Source organism: Equus quagga, chromosome 2 (genome assembly GCF_021613505.1).
Source record: "Equus quagga isolate Etosha38 chromosome 2, UCLA_HA_Equagga_1.0, whole genome shotgun sequence".
Lineage (NCBI taxonomy): Eukaryota > Metazoa > Chordata > Mammalia > Perissodactyla > Equidae > Equus > Equus quagga.
In genome coordinates this window covers 178029515-178057373 of record NC_060268.1, presented here as the reverse complement: position 1 = coordinate 178057373, position 27859 = coordinate 178029515, and the positions used below count along the sequence as shown (strand labels likewise).

The 27859-nt window shown below is 43.0% G+C and overlaps 1 protein-coding gene across 1 annotated transcript in view; it reads left to right on the top strand.

Moving 5' to 3' along the window:
• ADAM12 (ADAM metallopeptidase domain 12) overlaps window positions 1-27859 on the top strand; it is a 334852-nt gene that overhangs the window by 85652 nt on the left and 221341 nt on the right. Inside the window, exon 3 of the mRNA XM_046654059.1 lies at window positions 2882-2955. Within this exon, the coding sequence (XP_046510015.1) occupies window positions 2882-2955 (74 nt within the window). The remainder of the gene's footprint in view (window positions 1-2881; window positions 2956-27859) is intronic.

The following is a 27859-nucleotide window of genomic DNA, read 5'->3' as shown; positions in this document are numbered from 1 at the left end:
AGCCCTAGTTCATTATCTCCAACGTATAAAAATCAAAAGAAAATGGAATGAATACCTGCTTTTAAACTAAGAAGTCTAATGCAATTAGTGGTTTTGAATTAAAAAAAACTCTCTGTCCTTCCCCATTGATTTCTCCTGCGCCATTCAGATCTCCACTAAGACACACAGATAAAGATCATTTTGCCTCCCTGGGGAAAATGTATTTGTTTGAAAGATGTTGACATTGGAATGTTATAACAGCTCCTGTGGGGACTTTACGTGGAATTAGGACAAATGTTAATGTTTAAACTAGCTCAGTTCTTTGGGGGCAAACAAAGAGTGCTGCAAATATGTTTTTTCACAAATATAAGAGTCAGGATTTCTCTTTAAAAGAATGATACATATCTCAACATCTTAGGCAAACACAATTTGTAATTAAACTAAGTTATTTACACACACACATATATAAACACATGCAAATATATATACTTATACTTGCATATGCTGTTGGGGCATATCTTGACAGAATATTGAGACATTTTTCTAATATTTGATTATAAACATAATAATATTTTTCTAAGATATAATTAATGGATGCAAATTGCAAACCCTGGAGAGAACCTTCTTTAAGTGTTTGTAGTTAAAGCCAAGCGTTAGAAAGTATAGGCCAATTTAGGTAAAAGTCTCTGTGATGGACTCAAAAGCAAATACAAGGCTTAGAAACACTTTGGCACACTATATTAAAAATCAAAAGAAGTGATGTGTGTTTAATTAATAGGAATAGTAATATTAATTTTAGAAGTTCAGCAAACACTCATAAATCCATACAATTCTTATAAACACCAGACAGCATGAAAGTATATCAATTAAGCAGTGTGGTTTTTGCAGGATCGCTAGATGTTTGTGTAGTCATTTGCTAGAATGAATCCAAAAACAAGACCTGTTTAAATCCAGAAAATATACATAAGTATTTCCTGTATATGGAAATTTAACTGTTTAACACTCAAGCTTGAGTACTTAAATAATATCACTCATCAATTAGAATTGAGAAGAGCCTTCTGGAAGCACACACACACACACAAAAACTTGACTCTGCACCTAATGTTACCCCCAAAAGGCACCAATATTTAAAATAGTCTATTAATCAGGCAGCAGTTGGTGATGCAAGTTTTAGATCTCTGTTACTGACTCAGAGGTGTCCAATGAAGGTGGAAATTTCTGTGAACTTTCCATGAGGATGGAAATGTTCTGCGTCTGTGCTGTCCAGTGGTGGTAGCCACTAACCACATGTTGCTTCTGAGCCTTGAAATGCGTCCAGTGTGACTGATGAACTAATTTTTAACTTTGTGTTCATTTTAATTAATTTAAATTTAAATAACCATGTGTGGCTAATGGCTACCATGTTAGATATAGGAAATTACGAAAAGATGCACAAAGGGCTGCCCTAAGAATAAAGTGAATCGCCTTTCGCCTTCATGATTCTGCCCCAGTAATATGGCATTACTTAATGCACGGTTTACATTCTCCCAAAACTCTTGGGACCTTCCATTGTTGTGTTTTTTGTCTAAATTTTATTTCATTTTAACTAATTATTTTTGTGTTGGACATCGGAGCTTACAATCCAATTGCTCTTAAAATGTAGTAGCACGTGGTTAGTTAATTCCTAGAGTAGCTGAGATGCTGGCTGTGTTGTGAAAGTGTCCTGAACGCTGGAGTTACGAGAGTGCCTTTTGAATACAGAATATTAGAAAACTATGTATAAACCTCTTATTCTCCTATCTCTTATACGAGCATGAAACCAAAGGAATTTGCAGAGCAAAGGCAGACAAAGCCGATGCATCTGAAGTCAGCAGCACCAATTCAGTGTGGTTGCTGCTGATGTGTGAACAAGACGGCAACTGCGCTTGCAGCAGTCATGCAATGCTGGCTGGTGAGAGCCCAGGCTCTGGAGCTGGTGGTGCTAGTTCCACCTGAGGACCCGACTCTCCTCCACCTGGCTCATTTTAAGCCGCTAAGAAACCTTAACTTCTGGACTGGACTCTGGTGGTATTTGGGCCCCTTGTCAGGCTGACTGCATCCTTTGTGAATTAACCCCTCCTCTGTGCTTCTCACAGCAGTCTGGGTAGTCAGACGGCACTGCCAGGCTCCCACCTGACCACAGAAGCAATGGTGAGCTGGGTCAGGGCCTGGTTGCGCTGAGTGAACTGGCTCAACACGGCAATCAGAATGAAAACACAGCATTCGTTTTTTTAAAAATAAACATTAAAAATGTTACATTCTCTTAGTGAGAAATGCCCCATGGATATATGAAACCCATGTTTGAGACATGCTGGCCTGGCAGAGGGACAGGAATTGGACCACCAGTCCCTGGAATCGTTGAAGATGTATGGAATTTGGGAAAGCAGAGAGGGCCTTAGTAACATAAGTTTGAGAGGGCAAATAGATTTTGACTTAGGTAAGGACTCTGAATCATTGACTTGAGCCCAACAGGAAGGGATGTGGCATATTTGACCACCCTGGGTTAGGTGGGAGTGAACCTGGGGTGGGGTGGTCGTTAAGGGACACTGCCATAGGGATACTTTTCTAAATACAGGGAAACTGAGAAAGGAGTTGATTATGGGGAATGGGGGTTGAATCAAGAAGAATCCCAAGGGGATGTGGCCAAAGGAGAGAAGTACAAAGGACAGGAATGCAGGTTGTGTCAGTGCCACCCAGGAGGGTGATGCAATTTTCAGACTCTCATCCTAGTGGTCCTGGTCTCTACTACTTGGGGTCTCGGAATGGTCCCAAGGAGAAGATGTGTTTTTCTCTCTCTCCATTGAATATGCCTACAGAGCATATTCAGATATTGGCAAGTCAAAGCGAAATATTTTTCAACTGACTTTTCTTGTTTATCTTTCAGAATCATCCACAAGTGTTGAATTTTCGATTACAACTGGAAAGCAAAGAACTGATCATAAATCTGGAGAGAAATGAGTAAGTCAAGTTAATTCTTGTTTATTGCATGAGAGAAGAAAGTTAAGACAATGTGGACTGAAAAGTGCTGTGTAATTTATGTTGGCATATAGAGAAGCAGAACTAAATGCATGGATTCATAATCCAAATTCGGATTTGAGGGAGAATTAACCTCAAAAAAATGATCCAATGGAAAAATAAAGAATTTTATCACTCTAAAAAGGAACTTTATAACTCAGCAGGTTTTTCTCATAGTTCTGGTGTTTCTCTTTTTTCACAGCCTGATTTTTCAAGGATAGAATTTAAACATCCTCTGTTCTGTTCAAATACCAGTGTTCTGTAATTAGTTGACTTTTGGCAAATCTTGGGTTACATAAGGAGAAACAGCTTCAAATGGATAGAAATTCTTTTTTCCCTGAAAAATACCAAGAGTTTATTTTATCTTTGAGAGCTTGTCTCCAGTGGTATAAAGTATTTATTTTATCTTTTTATTTAAAAATTTGGCCCTTTTTTTGCAAAATTATATAAATTTCCAGAAAATGATATTGTTTTTTTTTTCTGGAGCAGATGGATATTATTACCTATTTTGTATGCCTTCCCAGTAGAAAACTGTATCTGCTTCAAGGCATAAGTAAAAACAACCCATATTCTTGTCATCCTTTACACTCTGTGGCTATCCCCATGGGTTCCTCAGATCTAAAGGACCGCTTACTATTCTATTTGATTGGTACCAGAAAAGAACTGAGCTCTCCTGACAAGCCATCTGTATTTAAAGGTATAAATCAACTTCCCAAGTCCTGCTTCATTCAAAATAGGAGTTTCTTTCTTCCAGAACCTCTGGGTCCTATTCTTCACCCACCAATGAAATGCTGATTTTTTTTTTCTGAAATGGTGGTGTAGATGGACAGTCTCACTGGAAACAGTTCTGCCAGAGATATCGAGGGACAAAAACCTGCCTCAGCATCTCCGTGTAAACGAGTCAGATCATTTACTTGACTTGGAGAGTTTGAGGCAAATCAGATGAATGTGATGGCAGCAGCCAGTTTTCACATTTGGTATCTAACACCACGGCCAACAGCAATTAAAAAAAATAGAGAGATGGATGCATATAAATATATAGTTAAAAATAAATATATTTAAAATGAATATATGCAAAATAGAATGGCTTCCTTCTTGGGATCTGCAACGTGCCTCTTGATATTTCTTGCATGTTTATCCCTCATGAAATGGGTTTGGTCATTAAGTGGATTAAAAGCTTTTGTAAGCAGTAAATAATGTGTACTTAGCTTTCCTGGTGAATAAAATGGAAGTGCAGGCACACGTCTTAGATAATGAGGGAGCTGAGCAGGAACCTTTTGAAATGTCTCGTTTAGCAAAGTAAATATTTTTATGCTCTTTTTTTTTTTTTTCATGTAAGAATATTGTGGGACATTTTAATTCTTGTATCTTGCTGTTGGTACGTGGTTTTGAAAGTATCTCAGGGAACGAAACTAGGTATTCCTTGAAAGATCAAAAAGAAAGGAGGCTTCTGGTGATGCGTGTCCGGGCTGGGGTTCCAGGGTTGGCACAGCGGGAGCTGGGAAGTGTCTGTACCGTGCCTGCTCCTCTCGTTGGGCTGTTGGAGGAATGTGGTGAACAGCGTGAGTGGGGCTGATCCCGGGCCTTTGCACGGTGTTCAGACTGCAGGTAGAGGGACGGAAGTGGACTTAATAAAAAACCCTTAAGTTATTTGTTTTTGCTGTAAAAGGAATATGTGTCTAGTGCAGAAAATTGAAAACTATAGGGGGGGAAAAGAACAAAGAGCCAAGAAAAAAATTGTACTTCTATTACCAAACACGGTCCTGGTTACTATTTTTGTGACTGTCCATACAGATTTTTTTGTTATAAATAAAGCTTGTCTTCTTTTGTCTTCCTAGTTGATATTGTAGTCTGGGTGCAATTTGGTATCCTATGTCTTCATTTAGCTTTATAATGGACATACTTTTCTGTATAGAAATGAAGTTTTTAGAGACCATCTGGTTCTCTGAGTCTGTGAAGTGGCTTAATATCCTTATTCATGGTTCCCTCTGAAAATGATTTACTTTCCATTAAAGTGGATAATATAATGCACGTTGACTACTAGACAGTGGCTAATTTATATAAAAGATCATTTTAAAAGGTGCCTTAATTTATTCATTTCCAATTCTGGTCCTTTCTCAAAATCATCTCAAAATTAGAAAAGATGAAAATGTAAAACTCTCTCTTCCTGATTTTATTTCTCTCTTTCCAACCTCGCTGTCAACCTACATTTTATAAAATATATGGAGAGTGTGTAATATGTTCTATGACATCCTATAGCTTTATTTTAATTATACTACTTATACTAATTGTGAAGATTTCATTCTTTTAAAAATAACATTTTCATTATTAGAGCATGCCAGCATTACCACGTAATAATGCATGCCCTCAATACTTTAGTATAACACATTTTTGAAAAAGGTTACATATCTGTTCCATATGGACTTCACTTTTGAGACAATGAATACCAAAACATCTGCAATTTTATAAGTAGAGTGAAATGCTTGTATGCTACCAGCTCTTAATGCTGTCAGACACAAAACATAATCAATCATCTACCATAGAACAGAATTTTTAATTTGTATAGCCTTTGGCCCAGTAGATCCAATTAGAGAATGTATCTAGATGAAGCTATAAGAACCTAAAGATAAATGTGCAAGCAAGGGTCACTTCTGTATTTAACACCCAGCGCAGTGGAGGGCCTGACCCATCAGAAGGTAAGCTGCTGGGTACCTGCTTCAGTGCCTACAGGTGGGAATCAGCCCTGTGTTCAGGGATGTCCACTGCAGAATATTCTACCCAGAAGTACCTTAGTGGGAGATTGATTATGTAGTAATAAGTAATAAATTATCGCCCAGCTATGAAATAGAGTACTATGCAGCAATTAAAGATGATGATGGAGGGGCTGGCTATTGCCAAGTGGTTAGGGTTCCACACACTCCGCCTGGGTTCACAGGTTCGGATCCTGGGCACAGACCTACTCTACTCATCAGCCACGCTGTGGAGGGGTCCCACATACAAAGAATAGAGGAAGATTGGCACAGATGTTAGGTTAGGGCTAATCTTCCTTAAGCAAGAAAAAAAAAAAAAAAAGAGGAAGATTGGCAACAGTTGTTAGATCAGGGCGAATCTTCCTCATCAAAAAGAAAAAGAAGAAGAAAAGAGGATGATGATGGAAATCTTCATTATTGTAAAAAATGGTCATGATACAATCAACATAAACAGCATGTTAGATAATAGTTTACATGGCATTTGGTTTTATCTTAAAATTATATACATGTATCTCTGAGTAGTAAGATTATAGAAGACATTTACTTTATTAATGTTTTACAATAAGAAATATTACTATTGCGATTAGAAAAGCTTTTTATTTAGAAGGAAAAAAACTTATGTGAAAATTTTAAAATGTTGACATATTTATTATTCATAAAAAGGAAATGGTGGGTTTTAGAAAGGCCTCCAGCAATTTTCAAAGGGCTAAAAAGCTCTACCTATTGTATACTGGGTCTTTCAATATCTAGAAATCTGTTTTAATGAAAAACCTGCTTAGAAGTCATAACCAAAATAAAGACGGCCTCCGTGCCTTAAATCATGAGAGCCGCAATCTGCAGCTATGGCTGGAAGAGTGTCACCTAATCAACCCTACTCACAACTCTGCCTGGAAACCAAGTCTTCATGAAGCAGGGCTGAATTTGCGGTAAATAGTTGTTTCAGGGGATCTATTTTATTTGTCTTCTAACATCCCTAATTTGCGCAAAGATCGGATGCTGTTCCCTTAAAACCTTTGTTTGTATAACCATAATTGAATGTTTAAAGAAACCCAGAGCTTCCCCGGAGAAGCATTTTTCACACTGTTGCCGTCTGCCTATGGAACGGCAGGGACTGGCTTTATAACTTCCATAACTCTGCTGGATCCCCGTGGACTCTCAGGCCATTCCTCAAACAGGTGCTCTGTGCAACGGCATCTTTGATCAAAATGCTTTATTGGACAGGCCGGCCGTCTTCGACATCCGTTTTTCCAGTTTAGGATAATTAAAAGTGATGGCGGTAGATCACGCTCCTTCCATCTCTCAAACCCGCCGAGCTCTCTGTTTGCAAGCCATGTCCCGTCCCTGATGGAGGCTGCTGCTGGAGGAAGTCCATGGCCCGCTGGATTTACATTTGAGGTGTCTCTGAGCTGGAACAACTTTGGCACTGGCTTTTATTCTGTCTGGAATAATTCCAGACATCTCTTAAGGGGCAACTCGAGTTAATATTCACTCTAGAACAGTAGCAGAAAGGGCATTTTAAGTTTGTCAAACGTAGGCATAAATATTTAGGAAGGCATTTATTTGACAACCTCTCTCAGAATATCACGATGTGAGATGGAGAAACGTAGCTGGTGTGGGGATAGCATTGGACGGATGAGTAGTTGGCTGAATAACTACCCAGAGGATATTAATCTGTTGTTCACGTTGACCCAAACCATGTTGGACAGCTGGACTGAGATTGCCGTCGGTGACCTCAGGGCTGTGTACAAGGCCTCGTCCTAGCCCACAATTTTGTCAGCCATCTCTATGAAGACACAGAAGGTGCGCTGATCACGTTTCTTGGCACACAAAGCTGGAGGGGGATAGCTGCGCTCTGCACGGCAGAATCTGGATTATGGAGATTTCAACAGTTTGGATCAATGAGCCAAAACTAACAAGATGAGATTTAATGGGGATAAATGTAAAGTCCTATGCTTGGGTTAACAAAAAAATAAACATTGTAAGTTCAGAAGGAAATTTACTAGTAGTTCTCGTGAAGGAGAACTGCAAACTCAATATGTACCCCCCAGGTGGTGTGGCTGCTAGAAGGTGACTGTCACCTGTGTCTGTGCATGGGCGCCCATGGTAGTCCTAGACTGGAGAGGCCGTCATTCTGCTGTGCAGTGACCAGGTCAGACCGCATCCCAAACCCTGCCCCACTTCCGTTCCAAGCACCACGTTTGAGAGCTGCCTGCTGCCGTTCTGTTTCCGCTATTGGACTTCCCTTACCTTCCCCACCAGCCAGAGATGTCCTTAAGGTCAGGGTCAGGGTCTTAACTTCCTCCTCCACCCTCTTCCACGCGTCCTGGCTGGTAGTAGGAACTCGAGAAGCACTTCTCAAACAAGTGAATGACGGAACGTGGACACCCTGGACCAAGCAGAAGTGGTCACCAGGAGGTTGAAGGTCTGTCTTGGTGTCTTGGGTGATGTGAGAAACCGTTCAAAGAGATAGCTTCTGGAAAGGACTCAAGGTTTAGAGTCAGGAGACCAGGCTTTGAAACCCAGCTTTTCTTCCAACAACAAGCTGCTTACATTCTCTCCATTTCCTCATCTGCAAAATGGAATAAAAGTCTAGTACAGTCAGCTCATGCTTTTTTGATGATCACGTTTCAATGACTCGATGATATATTCCTTTGGATCCAGCGGTCTTAGTTATTCCTCCTAATCATACCCTTGGCTTCACCGTAGCTGTGTCCTGTTTCAAACCTCCTAAATTAATGGAGATCAGGTTATGCGTAATCTTTACCTGAAGCCTTGGTGCTGGCCAAACATCTCAGTTCTGACAAGAGCTGGAAAGGATTACCGGGCTGAGCCTTCAGGTTCCTGTTGCTGTAACGGTCTTGATTTCACAATCTTGACATCCTGAGGAATTAGAGTTTTTAAATCTTGTCTGTGGATAGAATGTGATTCCTTTTCACTTCCACTCTTGCAGAAGAAGCCTAACCTGCCTGTCAGAACCTCCAGCTCTGATTTGCTTGGTGATCCTATTTATTGATTAATCTAATGAGGGCAAAACCATATATTAGACACTTAACTACCTACTTCCATGTTTTTATCTCTCAGCCTCCCTTCTCCCATTCACAGATCTTTATCAGAGTCTATTGGTTCAAATGCTTAATAATAGATTCGTCAATAATAAATCAATGAAATCATTTCCTTATTCACTTAGTTGTTTATTCACAATCATTTAATACCAGACACTATGGTTGGCTCTGGAGATAGAGGAGTAAACAAAGTGAAGTCCTTGTCCTCTTGGAGGTCAGTCAAGGATCCCAACATTAAACAGGTCATCACAAAACAATAATGGATGACTGTGGTGCTAAGAGCTAAGGAAGACAAGTCCGATGTCCAGCCTGGTCTAGGGAGGCAACGCATATAATGAAGCAGCATTTAAGCTGTGCACGGATAAGGTGGGCTGGATAAAGGAGGGTAGAAGGTAGAAGGTTCCAGAGAGAAGAAAGAGCATACATAAAGGTCCTGGGGGGGGGGGGGGGGGGGGGGGGGGGAAGGAGCTTTGAAGCATTTTAGAAACTAAGAAGGTCAATGTGCTAGTGAGCAAGTGGGAGCATGCTGAGAGAGAGAAATGGAAGCCAGTCCACGTAGGACCTTGTGCTCCATGACAAGGATTGTATATTTTCTTCATAAGGACAGTGATGCCCCATGGAAGCCAGACCTGTAAGCAGGGCAGTGACATGGTAAAAGTCAGTTTTTTAAAGACCATTCTGACTACATGTGAAGGCTCGATTGGAGGAGGTGAAGAGTGGGTATGGTTAAGAGGCTGTTTATTGCTATTGCACAGGAAGAGTTCCAACCAAGGGAGACTCCATAGAAGGGAGTAGATAGTTGAGAAGTGTTCAGGAGGGAGAAGAGATAGAAACTCATTGGCAAGCATCTTTGTGTCCCTGACCAATGCCCAAAGTGCAAGTTCTTGGTCTTTTCCAAGGGTTCTCTATTCTGACCAAGGTCATCACCGTTCTCCTCACATTTCACGTGTAAGAATTATCGTTGACAACTTCCTTTCCATCACCCCACACATTCAAGAGTCTTGGAGGAGGGTGGACATTTGGGCCTAACAGAATCCAGTCTGGAGGTGACCTGTGGAGGGTTAGCATGTGGAACTGGGCATGACATTTCTTTGGGACCCATGGATGTTTGTGGCTGATCTAAGTAGGGCAGTGGCTGTGAGCTGGAGCATGAGCCTGCAGTGGGTGGAGTATGATGAGGACGTGGCTGTGGCCCTGAGAGTATCTGAACATCAGTCACAACCCAAGGCAATGTCAGTGCTTCTTTCTATACTATCTAGAGGGAGCTTGGTGAGGTCTGCCTGTGGCCTCCAGGCTCACTCCCAAGCCCTATTTCATGTCCTGCCTGTCACCTGTCTCCATGCAGTGGGTGTGCTCCTCTACCAGGAGCACATGCAGAGACTCTTGTCCTCCTTCAAGTCTGGGGCATTGTTTCGGGACCACCTGCATCAGGATCACGTAGGGAGTTTGTTCCAAAGGCAGCTGCCTGGCCCCACCTCACTCTATTGAACCAGAATCCCCAGCTAGAAGGCCTGGGGGTCTGTATCTTTAACACATTCCCCAAGGAGTTATATTCAGACTTTAATTGGGGAGCCACTGGCTGCAGGAAGCTATTTAAATCTAAATTAATTAAATAAAATTAAAACTTCAGTTCCTCACTCACATCAGCCACAGTTCAAGTGCTCAGTAGCCATGTATGGCTATTCGAACATTTCCATCATGGCAGCAGGTTCTGGTGGCGGGGCAATGCCAGCCTACAAGATCCTTCTAGTTTGAGGGGTCTGTCTTAGCTGATGCATTGTCCATAGGAATGTTCTTTCCTACAAGAAGTGACCACACCTCTTCAGGTTGCTTAATTCCTGCAGCATAACAAACTATCTCCTGCTTTGGGGAACCGGGCAGTACCAGAGAGGTCACCTCTGCATGTTGACGTAGGGGCGAAAGTATAGTAGACAATTCTCTAAGCGTGACTGTAGACTCACGGAATGGACGCGAGCTTCATGGACTCCACTGATGCTCTAACTAGACCAAACTCCTTCCGATTTAAGTTCAAGCCTCTCAGCCTTAACATTTAAGATCTTTCTAATTGGGCTAAATTTTGTTTCCTGAATAAGAACTAAGTTCCCTTGAGCTTCCCTCCTCATTTCAGTCTTTGAAGTTATACAGACATTGGAAAAGGTCAGAACACCATTTTTAGAGTTTTTTGTTCCCCAACCTGACTTGACTTGAAAGCGCCTAGACTGATTCAGCTCAACCTTTTCACAATGGTGCCCTTCGGATGCAACTGGAGAGTGTGGCATCCTTGGGTGGACTTGTTTAAAGTTAGAAGGATTGTAAAGGGCATCAGCTATGGAAGTGTGTTTCCGAGTTTAATTATATCGCTTGTAATCCTTCACTTCTTGTGCCGAGCGTTTGTGATTTTCTGATGAAAACCCTGCTGCGTCCTCAGCATTCTTCTCCAGAGCACTACATCCCAAATGGATAATGATGGTCCCCTGGTGGCCGAGGGGAGAGCTGATACTGTTTCTGTGGTTGTCATTTCACTGTCCCCTCCTTGTGGTATGGCCAGGGGTGGTTCTGTGCAGAAACTGCACAGGCTGAGGTATGTATGGCAAGTCTCTTCTTGACTTTTCTAGTTGTCATGTCCTCAACAGAAAGACCAATATGCTTCTGTTTGTGTGACCCACTGACTTCATTGATCACTTAAGACAATAAAACCAACACTCGAAGGAGCTGAAAACACTTTTTGGCAGTTGAATTGTTTGAATTAGGATGTAAACACAGTCCTTGCGTTGCATTTGGGTCCTACATCTGTCTGTTTTAATATATAGGTTTCCACTCCCTCTTTTTGCTTCTTGCAACTGAAATCTTGCAATCCTTGCAAGTGAAACCAGTTGTTTATCTAGTAGAATTTTCCACATTCTCAACTTGGCTGAATCCCCAAGTGTCCATCCCCGTGGTGTCATCTAGCAGGTGCCTCTGGCCCCCGTGTTTTCTATAAACCAGCAGTTAGATGGGCAGCCTTGAGCAGACTCAGGTTTGGTTTTTTTGGGCAGGACTACATGATGAGTGATTCTGCGTCCTTCTCTTGCATCGCATCAGGAATTTTGTGGCCTTTGCTTATCTCCTTTTTGCCTGGGTTTGGGGGCATCCTGATGCTTCCACTGTAAAGCCCCAGGAGAGTCTTTATCTGCTGGGGTCAGTGGCCATTAACAACGAATGCCTGGAGCACGTCTTTCTTAGGTCTTGCAAAGTGGTGATGTTCTAATTCTGTCATTCCCTCTTCATTTTTTAGCTGGATGCTTTTATAGAGAAGAACTTTCCCTTGTCAACTATTTGTTACCTGAGGTTTGAGGTAAAAGGCAGGATAAATTCTTTAGGTAACACCTCTAACCATCACTCTGTCTTTGCCTGTTGGTAGCCACTGTATTCCCCAAATTTAGGAAGTCACACTTGGGGTTTCACTCCACGCCTCCCTGCTGAGGACCTGTGACATTCCTGATCAGTTCCCTGGGGGTTCAGAGATGTGCTGGAGCCCGTCCATAAGCAGCTGTTGGAGTGCAGGGTATAGCCTGACCTGAAGCTGCTCTATAGAAACTCTGATTTTTAAAACCTTGTCCTTTTAAAAGCAAAAGCATCTCTGTATCCTGCATGAAAGCAGGTGCTGAAGGGTTAGAATGGGGCAGCAGGAGCTGGTCCTAGCACCACTGGCATAACAACCAGGCTCTGAATTGGAGTTCAGATATTGCCTGTCCTTTCACGGACTGTTTCCATGCCAATAAGAATGGCAAATTGAAGCAACTGTTCCACTGACAAGCGGATTTAGTCAGACTGAAGGAAAATGGCAGCAGACTCCTCAAAGATCCATGGCATGAAAAGATGCGGAGGCAGCCACACTTGCTCGGGTACACCTGCGGAAAACAGAAAGAGGGCGTTTATCTAACTATGTTCTGGAATGTTCACCTCTTTCTTCTTAGTGTGCTGGCGGATTTCACTGTGGGATGAAGTGGCTTTAACGTAAGTGGAGAACAAGGGTTTCTTTATTTTTCATGATTTTCTTCCTTATGAAAAACATGTGGGCAGAGAGAAGATGATATAAGACCCACCCCCACAGCAGGGGGAGTGTTTGGGGAGACGGTTTATTTATGTATGGACTTATTTTCACAACCCTCTAAGGCCACCTCCTCAGTTTCCACTGGCCTGGAGGATTTTGTTGGCCAGTTTCTTGGTTTTCTTTGAAAATCTGACAGGCTCCAGTGGGGAGTCCCTCTGTGTTATGTTAGTGGCCGACCAGCACCCATTTGATGAATCTCAAGGCCACACAAGTTCCCTTGGGAGTTGTGGGATACAGTTTTTACAAAATTTTTTTTAAAAGTAATATTTTCAGCAAATGATGGCATATTACATTAATTTTTACAAAATATATAGAATGGTAGGAGGTTGGTTAAATGAAAAAATATAAAATGACATTAAAAACTTACTAAAAGTACTATCCCTATAATTTAATAAGTATGTTTAAAATACACTGAAATTCAGGATCACATGTGTTGTCTTACTAAGTAGGATGACAATTATGACTTGATTACATTACTCCTTCTGTTCTGTAGACACTTCATCATCCAAAAGCCTGTATTTTCACATTGGACCGTGAATTACCTGGATAGATGTTACATAAATCTCTCTTTGTTTAAAAAATTATTTGTCCCAAACTGATGCTTTTTCCTAACTAATTTTTCATGTGGGAACCTAAAAATAATCATTGATGTAGATGGCAATATATTAATTAGTTTTAATTAATTCACTTATGTCCTATCATATTCCAGAAAAGAGTCAAGGTTGCTAAAAAGACACAAAAATTGACTCCCTCCCATTGTATAGAATATCTTCCCCACCAGCTCAAACAAACTAATGCTTCTGCATTTCCCTCTGTTTTCAATCCATATTGATAGAAATTACGAAGATGCCCACTTGGGGCAGTATGATGTATGCCTGTCATTGCTTTACGTTTTTTTTAAGAGCAAGGAAGATTTAGTGTGGTATGGAGGAGAAGCATTGAATCAAGAAGAAAGAAACGTGAAATCTCTGGGACTTATAAGCTTTGTGACTTTAGGCCAATTAATTAACCTCTCTGGTCCTGAATTTTCTCATATGTAATCTGAAGATGATAACGCCTTATCAGCTCGGGCATTGGATTTGATGGTTTTCAAGGGGCACGTTTTCCCTCCAAGATCTATGGCCTCAGTAATTTCCTGAATTAAAATATGTGTTTATTTCACCCAGAGGACTTTTTGAACTGATCATACCAGGAGAAATTGTACTTAGGATTCTAGATGAAGAATCATGTACAGCACCTTGTATTTAAGCATCGAGACCAATTAAACAATCCTATGAGAGCCAAGCTTTCTTATTTAGTTGTATTTTAGTGAACCAGGAAACCCTTAGTCAGTAGCTTCTTCCATGTGGCACTGAGTTCTGTTCCCTGGAGATGTAAGGGTTCCAGGGCGCGTCTCTGTGCCCAGAGCAGTCCGTCTGTTGGGGCTTTGAACACGTGACATGCCGTATCTGAGGACACGTGTGTGCTCAGGGGAAGCTCATGGCCAGCATGATGAAGCATGCACTACCCATTCTGTGGGATGGAGACGGGGGAAGCGTCCGGGGGAGGACGCTCCGTTGACCTGAGGTGTAGGTGGCATTTGAGGGAAGTTGCAGAGCCTTCCTCATCACCGCTACCTGACTGCGACCTGAACCCCTTGAAGTCCTCGGAAATCATTTTAAAAACAAACATGGGGCTAGAAGAAAGGCCCTGAGCTGCCTCCAGGACGCTAGTTATGTTCTATCTCTTAACCAAGTCCGACGTACGTGAGTCTTCATTTTCATGTTCATTTTTTCACATCATGTATATGTATGCTATAGGTCACAAAAACAAAACACTTTTTGTTGTGTGGCAAAACCTAATGTAACATTTTTGTCTACAAAGAGCGATTGTACTGCTGCTTTTGAGCACATTTGTTTTCTTCTTCCCCTGTGACCTCCATGGACAGAAATCCTGATTGATTTGCAGAGGACACTGTCCATGGAATGAGATTAAGAAAAGTGATCACCTTTTGTTGCCAAGGAAGTGGCTAAATATTTTGATGAAATGACATCTTTTTTTGATAATCATTGGCATGGGATTCCTGTAAGTCGCAATAGTGAAAGAAACACAAATGTTATATAAAGAGGGGGATTTCTCAGAATGTATTTGTAATTAAATTTTTATACGGACACGAACATCCATAAATATACTTATATATCCTAATGTATTATTAATATAGAATATTACAGAAATATTGGTCATTATAAAATGCAATGGTTCATTTTGTCAGGTTGAACCAATAACTAATATATTATGTTTAGAAAAATCGGTTAGTTCAGGCTCCACCTTCAGTGCCTTATCAAAAAGTTCTACAGTGCTACAAACTTGGCCTATGCCCTGAAAATAATCTATAGGTTTTGATTTAGAAATAGAAATTAGGGCTGTGTAGCACATAAAATTTGAATGTCAATTGCTTTCAACATTTATATGTTGGGTATTAAAAAATATCCATCCTTTTTTATTAATGGAGAAAAGGACTATTAATCTGGGATGTGTTTTCCCATTTTTAGTTTTCACATTTTGGTAGTAAAGTACTTGATACTCTCCATAAGGCACATTCTGTTCATTCATTTATGTTTGCTCATTCGTCCATCCAGTCAACAAACTACGTTTCAGACATTGTGTTGGGGGTTGGGATACAAAGATGCGTAACACAGGTTCCTGTTCTTGGCGATGCTTAAATCCACTTCCATTTTATGGGACGGCAAAGGATGTACTTGTCTGAATGGAATTAAAACAAATACTATGGGGTATTGATAAAGTAAGATTTCTGATTAATGTAATAGGAAAATTAGATGAATAATGTATTATTCTTCCTCTCTCAATCTTGGCCCTGGCTTCGTCTCCGAAGAATTGAGTAATTTTTACCTTTTTCTAAGTATAACCTTAATTGCTTTAAATTTACCAGTCTGTGTATGTATGTGTGTGTACATATCTATAAAAGTATAAAACTAAATATATATTACATACTACACAATTATATATTTTCTGGTGTGACCTATGGGTGGTCTGTTTCTGTCACGGTGCCTTTGAGGTGGCATGATGGAGGCAGGTGCCATTACTGTGGCACTGCCATGGCAAACCCCAACTGTCTTAAGACTGATGCTCTCTGGTTTTGAATGACAGCTCTTGCCTTAGGTACCATGGCCATAATCATCCATTGTCTGTCAGCTTTCCACGTTGCCTTCTTCACAGCCTGGCAAGTTATTCGAAAGATTAGCTGGTTTTAAGGAAAGGGTAGAATGGTTAGTATCAACCTCTACTTGTTCAGAATGGGGGATCTGCTTGCCTTTAAAGATTTTTTTGCTTCCAATTTTTATTTTTAGCCTTTTCCCCAGTAGTCCAATTTTTCTAAATGAAAACCAGATGAAAAGCAGCCCATTCATTCGTCCAATCTCTTGTCCCCAGATGAAGTTTTCTTGGTTCCCATATAGAACTGTTAAATGTTTGGGGCTGTCCCAACAGCTCTCCCGTTGGACTCTGCTGTAAACACTGACCATTTCTGATTTATGAGAATCTCGGGCAGGAACAGAGATCAACTTTTCAAACACAAATTTGCGTCCAGGTTTGCCTGCAAGTGCAGATAATTCAGCAGGCGGCTTGGAGAGCTGGCCGCCTGTCATCCGGCCTGTTTTCCCAGGAAGAGCTGGGAGCAGAGTGGAGACTACTTGCTAGTTAGGTAATGTGTATGGCAGAACAGGGGACCCAGGTGTCATCTGGTTACCTGGAGTGGTGGCTGACCTAGGAGGCAGCAGGACTGTTACCTCAAGAACGTGATCCTGGCTTTGCACATCCGGAAATTATTCTCAACAGAACTCAAGAGGTCTGAATCACAATGACCAAACTTATGTGTGACGAATGTCTAAACTGGAATTTATTCTCAGAAGCTCTGGACAGTTGTGTCCATGATCAGGACCAGAATGAAGGGCAACGTGCCCTGTCCAGAGGAGCGTGAGGGAGACCCCAGGCGGCTAGGCCACAAGCCATGGAGTGGTTAGACTGAGAGGTTCCACACTACTTACACTTTGTGGGATGCTGGTCAAACACTTAACTTCTCTAAGCCTCAGTTTCCTCATCTGTAAAATGGGAATAATACCTCCTAGATTTGGGGTGGATTAAATTATGTGATTCTAGTAGGACCTTTTGCCCAGTGCCTGGTCTATAATAATGCTCAATAAATTAGCTTTGTTTAATTCAGGGCAGAGCAAACCCCAATGAGCTGTTCCTGCCCCACAAAAGGCCCACGTTCTGGGGAACAAGCCTTGGGAGCCTCCTCCTTCGGGGTCTTTCTCTCTGCAACCACGTTGGATAAAATCTCCTTTATTCCTTTTCTGTTCCATTGAACATCCCGCTTCTGCATGCCATTCAGAGCAGTCATTTCTGTTCACAAGTCCCTCCTTCAGCCACAGTGGTCATCCCCACTGCACTCCTGCTGGTCCTGGGTTGCAGCCAAGCCTCCCAGGTCTCCAGCCTCATCTTCTAGCTTCAGACCCTGGGGGGGAGGGGAGAGCTCATCATTTAAGGGGACTTCAGTGGACACACCAGAACCCCTCCATTTGTCATTGATTTTACTAGTTTAACCTGCAGAGTAAATGTTTATTACCTTTGTTTCTATGTTCTTAAAGGGACCCTTCACTATGGCATGTCCACTGTGTCTTACCACCACTAATAGGAAAACTCTATTTCTCTGTTTTATTTTTTTTTCAATTTTCACTATGAGGTCTTTGTCCCACCAAATCATACTATGAGGGTTGGAAACTTTTGTACTGGTGTAATTCTCAGAGGGTGACTTTACTCCCCTAGAGCTTGGGGAAGGGTGCTGCTTCTCTAAGCCATGTGTAGACCATGATGACTGATGGCTCAGGGCCTTTGTAGTGGAGAACAGAAGAAACTGGGAGGTCAAACCTACATCCCAGTGTCACGGCTTAGAACTGTGTTTTCCCGTAGTGAGATATTTCCTTATCTCAGACCAGATCATGTGCCTGAGAACTTTTAAGTGAACAACAGCAAAAAATGAGTGACTTGCTGTTTTTGTTATTAAGGAAAGCATGTGATACCTCTTTTCAGTAAAGAAACTATACAAAACTCTGGAAAAGAGGATTTTTGAAGCCACAAGGGCTATAGCTCATTTTGTAAACTTATGATTTGACTTCACAGAACCTGACTTCTCCTCTTAGCTCCTCTTGAAGTCTTTTTACAGAGTATTTTTCTTCTGTGTCACATTTGCTTGGATATCTAAGAAGGTTATTTATTTTACTAGATAAATTGGAAGCACTGGGCTGGGAATCCAATAATCTTGATGAAACCCGGGCTCTGCTGTGTGAATTTAGGAACTGACCTCTCTGAGCCTCAGTTTGATAACTATAAAATGGGGATCACCAAGATTATCCTGTTGTTTTAAGAATTAAATGCAATAATCCATGAAAGCACTTAGTGTAGAGCCTGAGGCAGTGTCCCTTAAATGTTAGCTGGCGCTGCTGTTATTAATTCAACCAATATTTTTGACCTCCGACTCTATAGCAAGCACCGTGTAAATGGCAGGGTATCGTGGGGAACAAGAAAGCAGTCTTGCCCCCAGAAAGCTTGGAGGCTAGTGGGCCAATGAGACGTCAACAAGGTCAGGCTACAAAAACTGAATTACACTGTTGTAAATATCGGCCGTGCCTATGAGAGTGTAAACAAGAGGAGGAAAGGTGTCTTGGTCTTGCCCAGGACAGGCCTGCAGGCTGGAAGGATAGTCTCCTGTAGGAGTAGCCAGGTGAAGAGACTGCAAGAGAGTTTCAGGCTGAGCAAACAGCGGCTCACAGGCACAGTGGGGCAGAAGCTTGTGGCACGAAAGCGCTGGCGGAGGACCAGGGGGCGGAGGCTCGGAGAGTGACCTGGCAGCCCACCAAGCGAGCTGACAATGACCAGACCCCACCAAGCCTTTGACAAGTTTTGAACTGTATCCTGCCTGCCATGGGACGCCACTGAAGGCTGTAAGTAGGGAAGCGACGGAATGAAATTGTGTTTTAAAAATGGTACCCTGACTGCTGTGCGGAGAATGAAATGAGGGCATCAAGAGTGGGTGTCAGGGGCCCATTGAGACAGAACCGAAGTTCACGGGAGAGCTGATGGGGTTCCTGGAGCACGGAGGCCATGCAGGTGGAGTGAGGTGGAGGAGTTTAAGGAATAATTAGGGGAAAATGACTGAATCCCAATCACTCAGATACAGGTGAAGATGCCAGGTCTAGAAACTGTTAGGGACTCAGACTCCAGTGATGACAAAGATTTCAAATCAAAGTGTTGTGTGAAATGTGAGAGTGGGGAAGAGCAATATTAATAGATTAACTTATGCAATACATTTTAAATATGTAACTGAATTGACAAATTAAGAATTATATGTAGATAGTTGACTGTTTCCGTGATGTGTGTATATGTCTACATAAATTGAACATAGATAGATAGATGATGGTCAAAGATCCTCTTGGTGCATTCTCATCATGAAAATTGAGAGACTATCTTTATTTGGGATTGCCCTGATCTTTGGCAAATACACTCGTTACCTAGCTTCCTAGTTGTCCCCAAACCCAGTGCTCATGAGAGCCCCTCCTTTTGACCAGAAATCCATGACCTCTGCTTAAAAAGTCACCTGCTTATAAATGCCTGGCATCGTTTATTAGCTGAGTCTTTCCCGAATCCTTGGCAGGGCTGATTCTCTTTTATTCTACCTAGGCACTATATATTTTTATCTTTATCTTTGTTCTTATCTCTATAAAAGGAGGACAGTTATATTTCTCTGCCCATCTCCATGGTTGATGGATGAAAGTCACTTCGTAAAGTGGTTGTAGTATTTTATATGCAATGTAATTCTTACGCGATTGCCATGACAGGTCATATTTCCCCATTTTCTTTTATTATTATGAGTAGAATTTTATTTAAAGAGTCAATAAAATGTGTGTTTTTTTTATCTTTTTAACTACAGCATAGAGGAACATTACCACTTCTATGCACCAGAGAAAGCTGGTGAAAATAATAGGTTCTCATGTGCTTAGAGAAGCCCTTCCTAGTTCTAAGTTTTATTTGGGTCAGAAAGAGTTACTTTGCGAAAATCAGAGCAGCTCCTGCTTTCTGTAAGCAGTGAAGAGACCATCTCAATACAAGTGGAATGTTTTGATCCCAGAACTGCAGATAACGTGGATGTTCCAAGGTTACTTATTTGTTTTGATGGGAAGGCTGGGGTGGGGGTAAGTGACATCTGGACTTTAGGACGTCACTGCCTTACATCATTCCTTCCTGGTCTGTCTTTGGAGGGCAACTGTTGTGTGTCATTGTACTTTGCAGACACATTTAGGGGTAGGTGGTTCTGTCAAGTGAAAGACAATCCAGTCTGGCAGCACATATACAGGAGGTGTGAACATTCAGGAAGGAAGGGGCAGCAAGTGGGAGCTGTGGGCCCTGGGCAGGGATGAAGACACGAGTCAGAGAGCACCAGGGTGGCAGTGGATGGGCAGCTGCTGAGAGCGGATGTTGGAGTGCTCTGCAAAATGTGGAAGTTGCAAAGCCACAGAAGTCCCTTCATTATCATTATTATTACTGTTATTCCCACTTAAAGCCACAGGAGGGGCACTTATTAAGAATAAATATATGAAATAGTACTTAAAGAACTGGCCTTTGCAATGTTGTTATTAGTATGAAGAGATTTCTGGATAAATCCACTATCTCCCCGTCCTTTATGGCTCTTACTTAACCTCATCTCCATCACCTTCAGGCCTTCTGGTGACTCAGGGAAGCTTATCTTCCAGCTACTCTTCTTTTTATTTGGTCTAATCTCTGCATCTCTGAACTGGGCTATTGTCCAGATAAATGAAGATTTGCCGACTTTCCAAAGTGGAAGTAGATGGAAGTGAGAGTGTCTGCTGGAATGTAAACTCCTGGAGGACGGGTGCTGGTCTGGTCCCTGGCTGAATCCCCGGGACTCAGAAAAAAGCCTTGCATACAGTGGGTGCTCACATGTGTGAATGCATAGTGAAGACGGGGCCCTCAAGGATCACCTTGTCCAAGTCACCCATTCTACAGATGGGGACCTGAAGAGCAGGGAGGTTTGGGTTTGGGTACTTGCCTAAGTTCAGAGTTCACATAGGGGTGGAGTCGGAAATTGAGCCATGAGCTCCAGATGATAAACCGCGAGTTGTTGTTGTTGTTTCCTAGTACTTTGCAATCACTGCTCCACTGTTACAGGGTGGTAGGACTCTGTGTTCAATGTTTATCCATTCATTCATCAGAAAATATGATTGTTATATGTTGTTAGATCCACGGTTCTCCAACCTGCTTGCACATTAGAGTCACCTGGAGAGCTTAAAAAAAGAGAGTCCCTAGGTGGGGAAGCTGGCTTGATTTACTTTTATCTGGGTATCAGTGTCTTTCACAGGCGAGTTGAGCAGGCAGCAGGCTGAGAGCCACTGTGGGGGACCCGGCTGGTATAAGTTGACAGCCTCCAGGGAGGACTGACAGCAAGGGGGCTGCTGTTGGGCAAGGTGATGGAGTGCCCAACAGACCTTGACAGTGCCTACCTCCTCCTGCACTGCTCCTGACTCAGGGGGCTGCTGGACAGTCCACATTACCTGGATTTGGCTCTGGGTAGAGGTGGCAGAGCTAACGCCATCATCCTCAGGCCTCTGTGCCTCCAGATATCTGCCACCTTTGTGCAGATGTCTCCAGACTAGCTTCAGTCTTGCCAGTTAGCTCTGTGGGGGACTGGAATTGGCCACCCCAAGATATGGCTCTTTGGCATGAGGATTATTTTGGGCTTGTTACTTTTTTAAAAACTGCAGACAGGAAAGAAACTCTGAAAAGTAGAATTTACTTACCCTTTCTAAGAGACATTTACATTTGTAAAGGAAATCTCCATCTGTAAAGGTGTCTCCCTCTCTACCAGGAAGAAGGGGGGATGACCTTATCTCTAGAAACTCTTAATAAATGTGGGGGGCAAGGACTTAAATCTGCATAATAACCTTATTCCTGTTTACTGTGCTTTTCTGGTGACCTCCCGTAACTGACTCCTCCTTCCCGCAACATCCTCCTTTGTCTTTAGCTGAAGATGATATTTAAGGTGGTGGCTTCAGCCATTTTGGCGAGTTGCTCAGTTTGCCTGAGCCTCTCCCGTGTATATGTGTTATAAAGCTTTGTTTAATTTTCTCCTGTTATTCTGTCTCATGTGAATTTAATTTGTTCTCCGGCCAGAAGGACCCAGAGCGGGTAGAGGAAATGTCTTCCTCCCCTACAGCTCTCATCCCCTCTTCAGACTGTGACTCTGTTGTTCCTGGAGAGAGCCCTTGTGGAGCTGGGAGCTTGGTTGGGAATTCAAAGAGGGTGAGACAAAGCCTCCGACCAGGAGGGGTTCTCAGTCCGTGGGGTGAAGCTGCATCGGGTATTTGTTAGTACAAAGTACAGTACCATAGATGACTTCATTTTATGCGGGGATTTCAAAATCAGTTTTCCGGTAAACCTTTGCTGTTTATTTTCTTAAAATTTCAGAGCATGGCCATCAGCACCTTATCAATGTTTCAAGAGTCTATTGGACCCAGCCAGTCCTCCGTCATGAGGTGACTGCATTTTGAGGGAGAGTGTGTGTGATCTGAGAGGTCAGAGGGAGCCTGGGACAGGATGCAGTTGTGGACTTGACTCAGGATGCAATCTGAGGTTATTGCATACCTGAGGTCACCTCCTGAGATAAAAAATGAGCAATGTCTTCCCCAATTCAGTCAGAACCTGAGGATGCTGTTCAGTTATCAGGCCTCACACACTTTTGTCGAGTGTAGCAAAGGGAGACAAGGAGAAAGCCATACCAGTCACACACGATGTTGATGATTTCCAGCCAGCCGGTGAGGCTGTTCTGAGCTGGGGCTCCTGGTTGGAACCCCCAGGGACTAAAGCCTGCAAGCTCAGGCCAGGCAGGAACCTCGGCTTATCCCAGCACCCAACGCAGTGCCCTGAGCCCCAGGAACCCCTTCACAAGGACCACTTGGGGGGTGTGTGAAGAGAAGACCCCCACTGTCCTTCCCCCAAAGATGTTCTAATGGAAAGTGAATCCCAGGGCTATGAGAGGACCCGGAGTTTTCTCCCGGGGGTGGGAGTTGGCCCATCTTAGCCCCCAGTCTACCATACAACAGTAAACAGATGTCTCCCTCTAATCTTCTAGTGGGTTCACTGTGGACAGCGCCATTAGCTGATTTCCTTAACACAAAGAGTCAGCTGGTTAGTGCTGATTCCTACGTGGCTGAGCTCGCTCTGGAGCAGCCTCCCCTGGAGAACAAGGAAATGATAAGCTAGTATAAATCATGCTGAAAGGAATGAGTCCTCATCATGAGTCATTAGGACAGATGACACATTGGCGAGCAGATGAAAACCCTTTGATGAAGACCAGTTGTAAAAACACAAGCTAATGCCGAAGAAATGCATCGCAGTGGCTCAAAAGTGTAATGTATGCATTTTCCCTCCTCAGTCTCTTTTATTTTTTTAAAAAAGATTTTACAGTAAATGTCAAGAGTGGTAAAACAACATTTCCTGTGCTGGACCCTGGGGGAGAGGTTCAAGGAAGGCCGGTTTTGAAAGGATACTTTTAATCAGAGAGTGCTAAATGTAGTTTGGTGCAGTCATTCTGTAATGGCATCAGAATTGTGAGTCGCAGTCCTAAACAGGCAAGTTCGGCCATGAGAAAGTAGCCAGAGCAGAGCATCCTCCTTGAGGCTTGAGAACACCGATCAGAGCATGGACGGACTTGCCATCCAGAGATGTCCCAAAGAAGGGACCATGGAGTTGCAAATGCCACCTCTGTCCGTTCCCACAAGCAGCAGGAAGCAGTGAGCTCAGTGGCTAAACCAACAGCTTTGCAATCAGGCAAGCTGCTCTGTGGCCTTCCTCTGCCACTTCTGAGCCATGAGACCTGGGGCAAGCTCCCTAACTTCTCTGTTTCCTCATCTAAAGAGAGAATCATCAGCATAGCACCCACACAATCGACAGGTTTCTTTGACTGCAGGCAACAGAAACCGACTCTGTTGACTTCAGCAGAAAAGCGATCAATAGGAAGGACGAGGAAGAGCGGGCAGAACTCGAGGAAAGTACAAAGAATCAGATCTCAGACAGCACAGGCACCAGGGCCACTCAGATCTTGTCGGAAGAAACAGTGGACAGGCTCGTCAGGCTCTGATAAGGACAGACCTGTGTCGTCCTGTCAGGGTCATATTCCAGAGAGAAAGAGCATCCGATAGGTCTGTCTACTCACCCCCTCCCCCTCACTTCTTGGCCTGAGGAGAACAAGGCACTTACTTTGGCCAGTGTTTCTGTTACCAGAAAGAGGCAAGAATTTACATTGCACGTGTAACATTCTTGGCAACATGCCGGCCACGTTGTAAAAGCTGAAAAATCAACAGCTGTGTATTAACAATTATAAATCGGAATGATTGATAGCACATCAATAGTATAAGCTATTCTGAATAAAAAACTGATGCACATGCACAAATGGATACAATTAAAATGAGAAATCTGAATAAGATCTGTGGACTGTATCAATGTCAACATCCTGATTGTGATATTATTATGCTAGAGTTTTGCAAAAATGTTACCATTTGGGGGAAACCAGGCAAAAAGTACAGAGGCTCTCTTCCGTATCATTTCTTGACGAGTCCACATGATTTGACAATGATCTTGATAAAAATTTCAGTTAGTAAAAAAAATGGCTAATGATGACTTCAAAATCCCAAGAAGTTCTTTGTCCCTGTTGGAGTTCATTGTTTTAATTCCCCACCCCCTGGAAAAAAACTCAGAAAAATGTTATTTAAGTGTAAGAGTCTTAATGGACTAAAGATTCTTCTTAACCACTTGAGAAAAACATAAGATATAATAAAAGAGCAAGACCAGGTCGGAATATTCTCTTTTTCTAAAAATCCTCATTATTGGACATTTGATAAACTCGCCTACCAAACACTCAGAACTCCCAGCAAAAACGTGAACAGAATGTCAGCCTGCGTGGTCCCCAGTGGTTTATCTTAAGGAGAGCTGTTTGTTCTCAAATCTTATCTCCTAAATGTTAGTTTATTTAAGTAAAGGTGGGGCCCAGTGAGTGTCTGCTCGTGAGGGATGTTTGTTAGGTTTCCTGCGTCCCCGAGTCCCTGTTTACACATTCTGGGATTATGCTGGGAGAAGCAGCCTCATCCGAGGGCTTTGAAGAGCCCCGCGGTCTGCGTGCTTGGCTTCCGGCTCTCTACGCTCATTCTGGACGGATGAGAGCCCCTGCCCCGGTGGAAGGTGAAATCTGGCCATGCACCAGGGTTTTGCTCATTCATTTTTTCCTCTCTCGTTCTTCTAGCCAACATTTATTGGCGGTCCGTTGTGTGTGTTATGTGCCCTGGTGGTCTAGTGGTTACCATTCGGCACTCTCACCACTGTGGCCCAGGTTCATTTCCCGGTCAGGGAACTACACTACTCATCCGTCACTTGTCATAGTGTGGTGGCTGTGTGTTGCTGAAAGCTATGCCACTGGTATTTCAAATACCAGCAGAGTCACCGTGGTAGACAGATTTCAGTGGAGTTTCCAGACTAAGACGGACAAGGAAGAAAGACCTGGCCACCCACTTCTGAAAAAAATGGCCATTAAAACCCTATGAATAGCAGCAGAGCATTGTCTGATAGAGCACAGGAAGGTGAGAGCATGATGCAAAAAGACTGGGCAGGGTTGCGCTCTGCTGTCCACAGGGTCACTAGGAGTCAGTATTGACTCAACGGCATGAACAAATTGCACATGAGTCCCTGTGCTAAGCAGAGTGGACACCAAGACCCAGGTCCTACATTCAAGAAACTTACAATTGGATAGAGGACCATGACATATGCTCCAGTAATGACTAGTCAAGGCAATGGGTCTGTAGGTCCTGGGTGCGTAACAAAGTGCTAGGTGAATTCAAGAGGAGAAGGTGAATGCAGCCATGTAAACCTTTAGAGCTCCTGCAGTTTAAATTACATTGCGGGTGAGGGCTCCATGCTGGCCTTGGCTTCCCAAAGCACTTCCTCACCCCTGTAAGCTCTCTGTTTCCCCTCGCACACCTAAACACACCCCCACCAGCCCTGTCCCACACCTCACCAGACCACCCTCCTGGTCGAGAGGCTGTGGAGAGGAGAGTGTTTGCATTTGACTCTACTAAGCATCAGGAGTAGCTAGATGTTGGGAAGGGAAATTGATCACAGAACAAAAAATGTCTTCCAGAGCTGACTAGAAAGGGAGGCTAGGAATGTTTTCACCCAGAGGAGGCAAGATTTAGGAGAAACACAAGCTGTGTGGTGTCAGGCAGATTACTTGATAGCTCTGTGCCTCAGTTTTCTCCAAGTGTAAACTAGGGATAGTAATCGTACTCAGTTGGTCATTCTAGGAATGAAGTAGGTAAATACCTGAGAAGTACTTGTTATCTAGCTTGGGAAATACACTCAATAATTGTCAAGAATCCTGGAATGCCTTTACATGTTGATGAGCCTGTGAGAGGGCAGAGATGTCCTCGGATTGGCCACTGAGGGCGGCAATGGACCAGCGAGGGGGAGATAGCAAGTATGAGCAGAGAAACCAAGGGAAGCACATGTGATGGCAGCTCCACAAATAATGGCCTCGTCGTGGAGGGCCCGGTGATGACATCGTGGCATATGTGTGCCCTGGTTGAGAGTTGGAAGCTGAAGGAAAGACGGAAATGATCATTTATGATCTTGTAGGCTCTGTGCTAAGTGCTCTCATGTGAGGAACTTTGCTGGCTTTGTTCATTTCTGAGTCCTGGTGCCTAGATGAGAATCTGGCACTTTGAGTAGGCCTTCTTCTGAAAAGCATACATGAATTATGGCCTTTTACTCTTTCCACAACTGGTGACGTGTGGGAGCTATGATTACCATCCTCATTCTGCAGATGAGGATAGGAAATACATTGCCCAAGTAACTTCAGTGATGAGCTCTGTAACCAGGAGTGGGAAGGACCAGGGAATTGAACCCACATCTGATGCTTTCCCCGGTAGTCCTCCACCAGGGCCTGCTGTCTTCGTGGCCCTCGGAGCCCCTTCTGATCCTCAGGTCTCTGTTTTGCAGAAATCACGAAGTTCAAAGAGCCTGACACTGAGTCATTGGATGGCTGAGGGGGCTCAGGAAGCAGGCCTTTTTTTAATTCATTTTTATTTCTTGGAGTTTTAGTGAATGGCTAGACAGAAAGGGAGGTGAAGTTATGGCCACTGTGTGCTGACTGTGTTATCTGTTGCCACCATGCTGATTTGAGAGGTCTTTTTAGCGTCACATGTTCATTATTCATGGTTGACATTTTTACTAGTACCAAAAACTAGATAACAGCAAAGAATTCTTGGTTGGTGACCTCTTCTCAAGGTTGGCGCCCAGCTGTGTCTTACATGATTCACTTTCTTCTTTGGCTGTGGAATGCCATCAGTTCCTTTGGACTCGGGGCCAGAAAGCACATGAGTTTCTCAGGAGCAATCTGGATGTCAGGATTGCCCTTGCATCACTGATGGCAGGCTCTCTCCTAAACATCTAACAGTAATTGTCGAGCGGAGGAGGGCTTCCGAACTCCTGCTCCTACTGAGATACGTGAGTGGAATTTGGTTAGCGGCTCTGTTGCTGTGACATTTTTCTCACTGCTGGTTTTGTTGACATTGTGCTTGAGTGCAATCAAAGCTATTCTGTCTAGGAAAAAGAGTGAGAAGGGTTAATATTATGCATGAACATTTTATGCAGTGGTATTTTAAAACCGTCTCCAGAGGCGGTAATGCTTAAGTAAAGTACGCACTTGATTCTCCTTAAACTCCCTGACCTTCTGACTCAGTGTCCAGCAAAGGTGATTTGAGATGGATGCTTTGAGCTTTGACACAGAAAAGGTTTTCTTAGGAACCACACTCAGATCTTTTAAA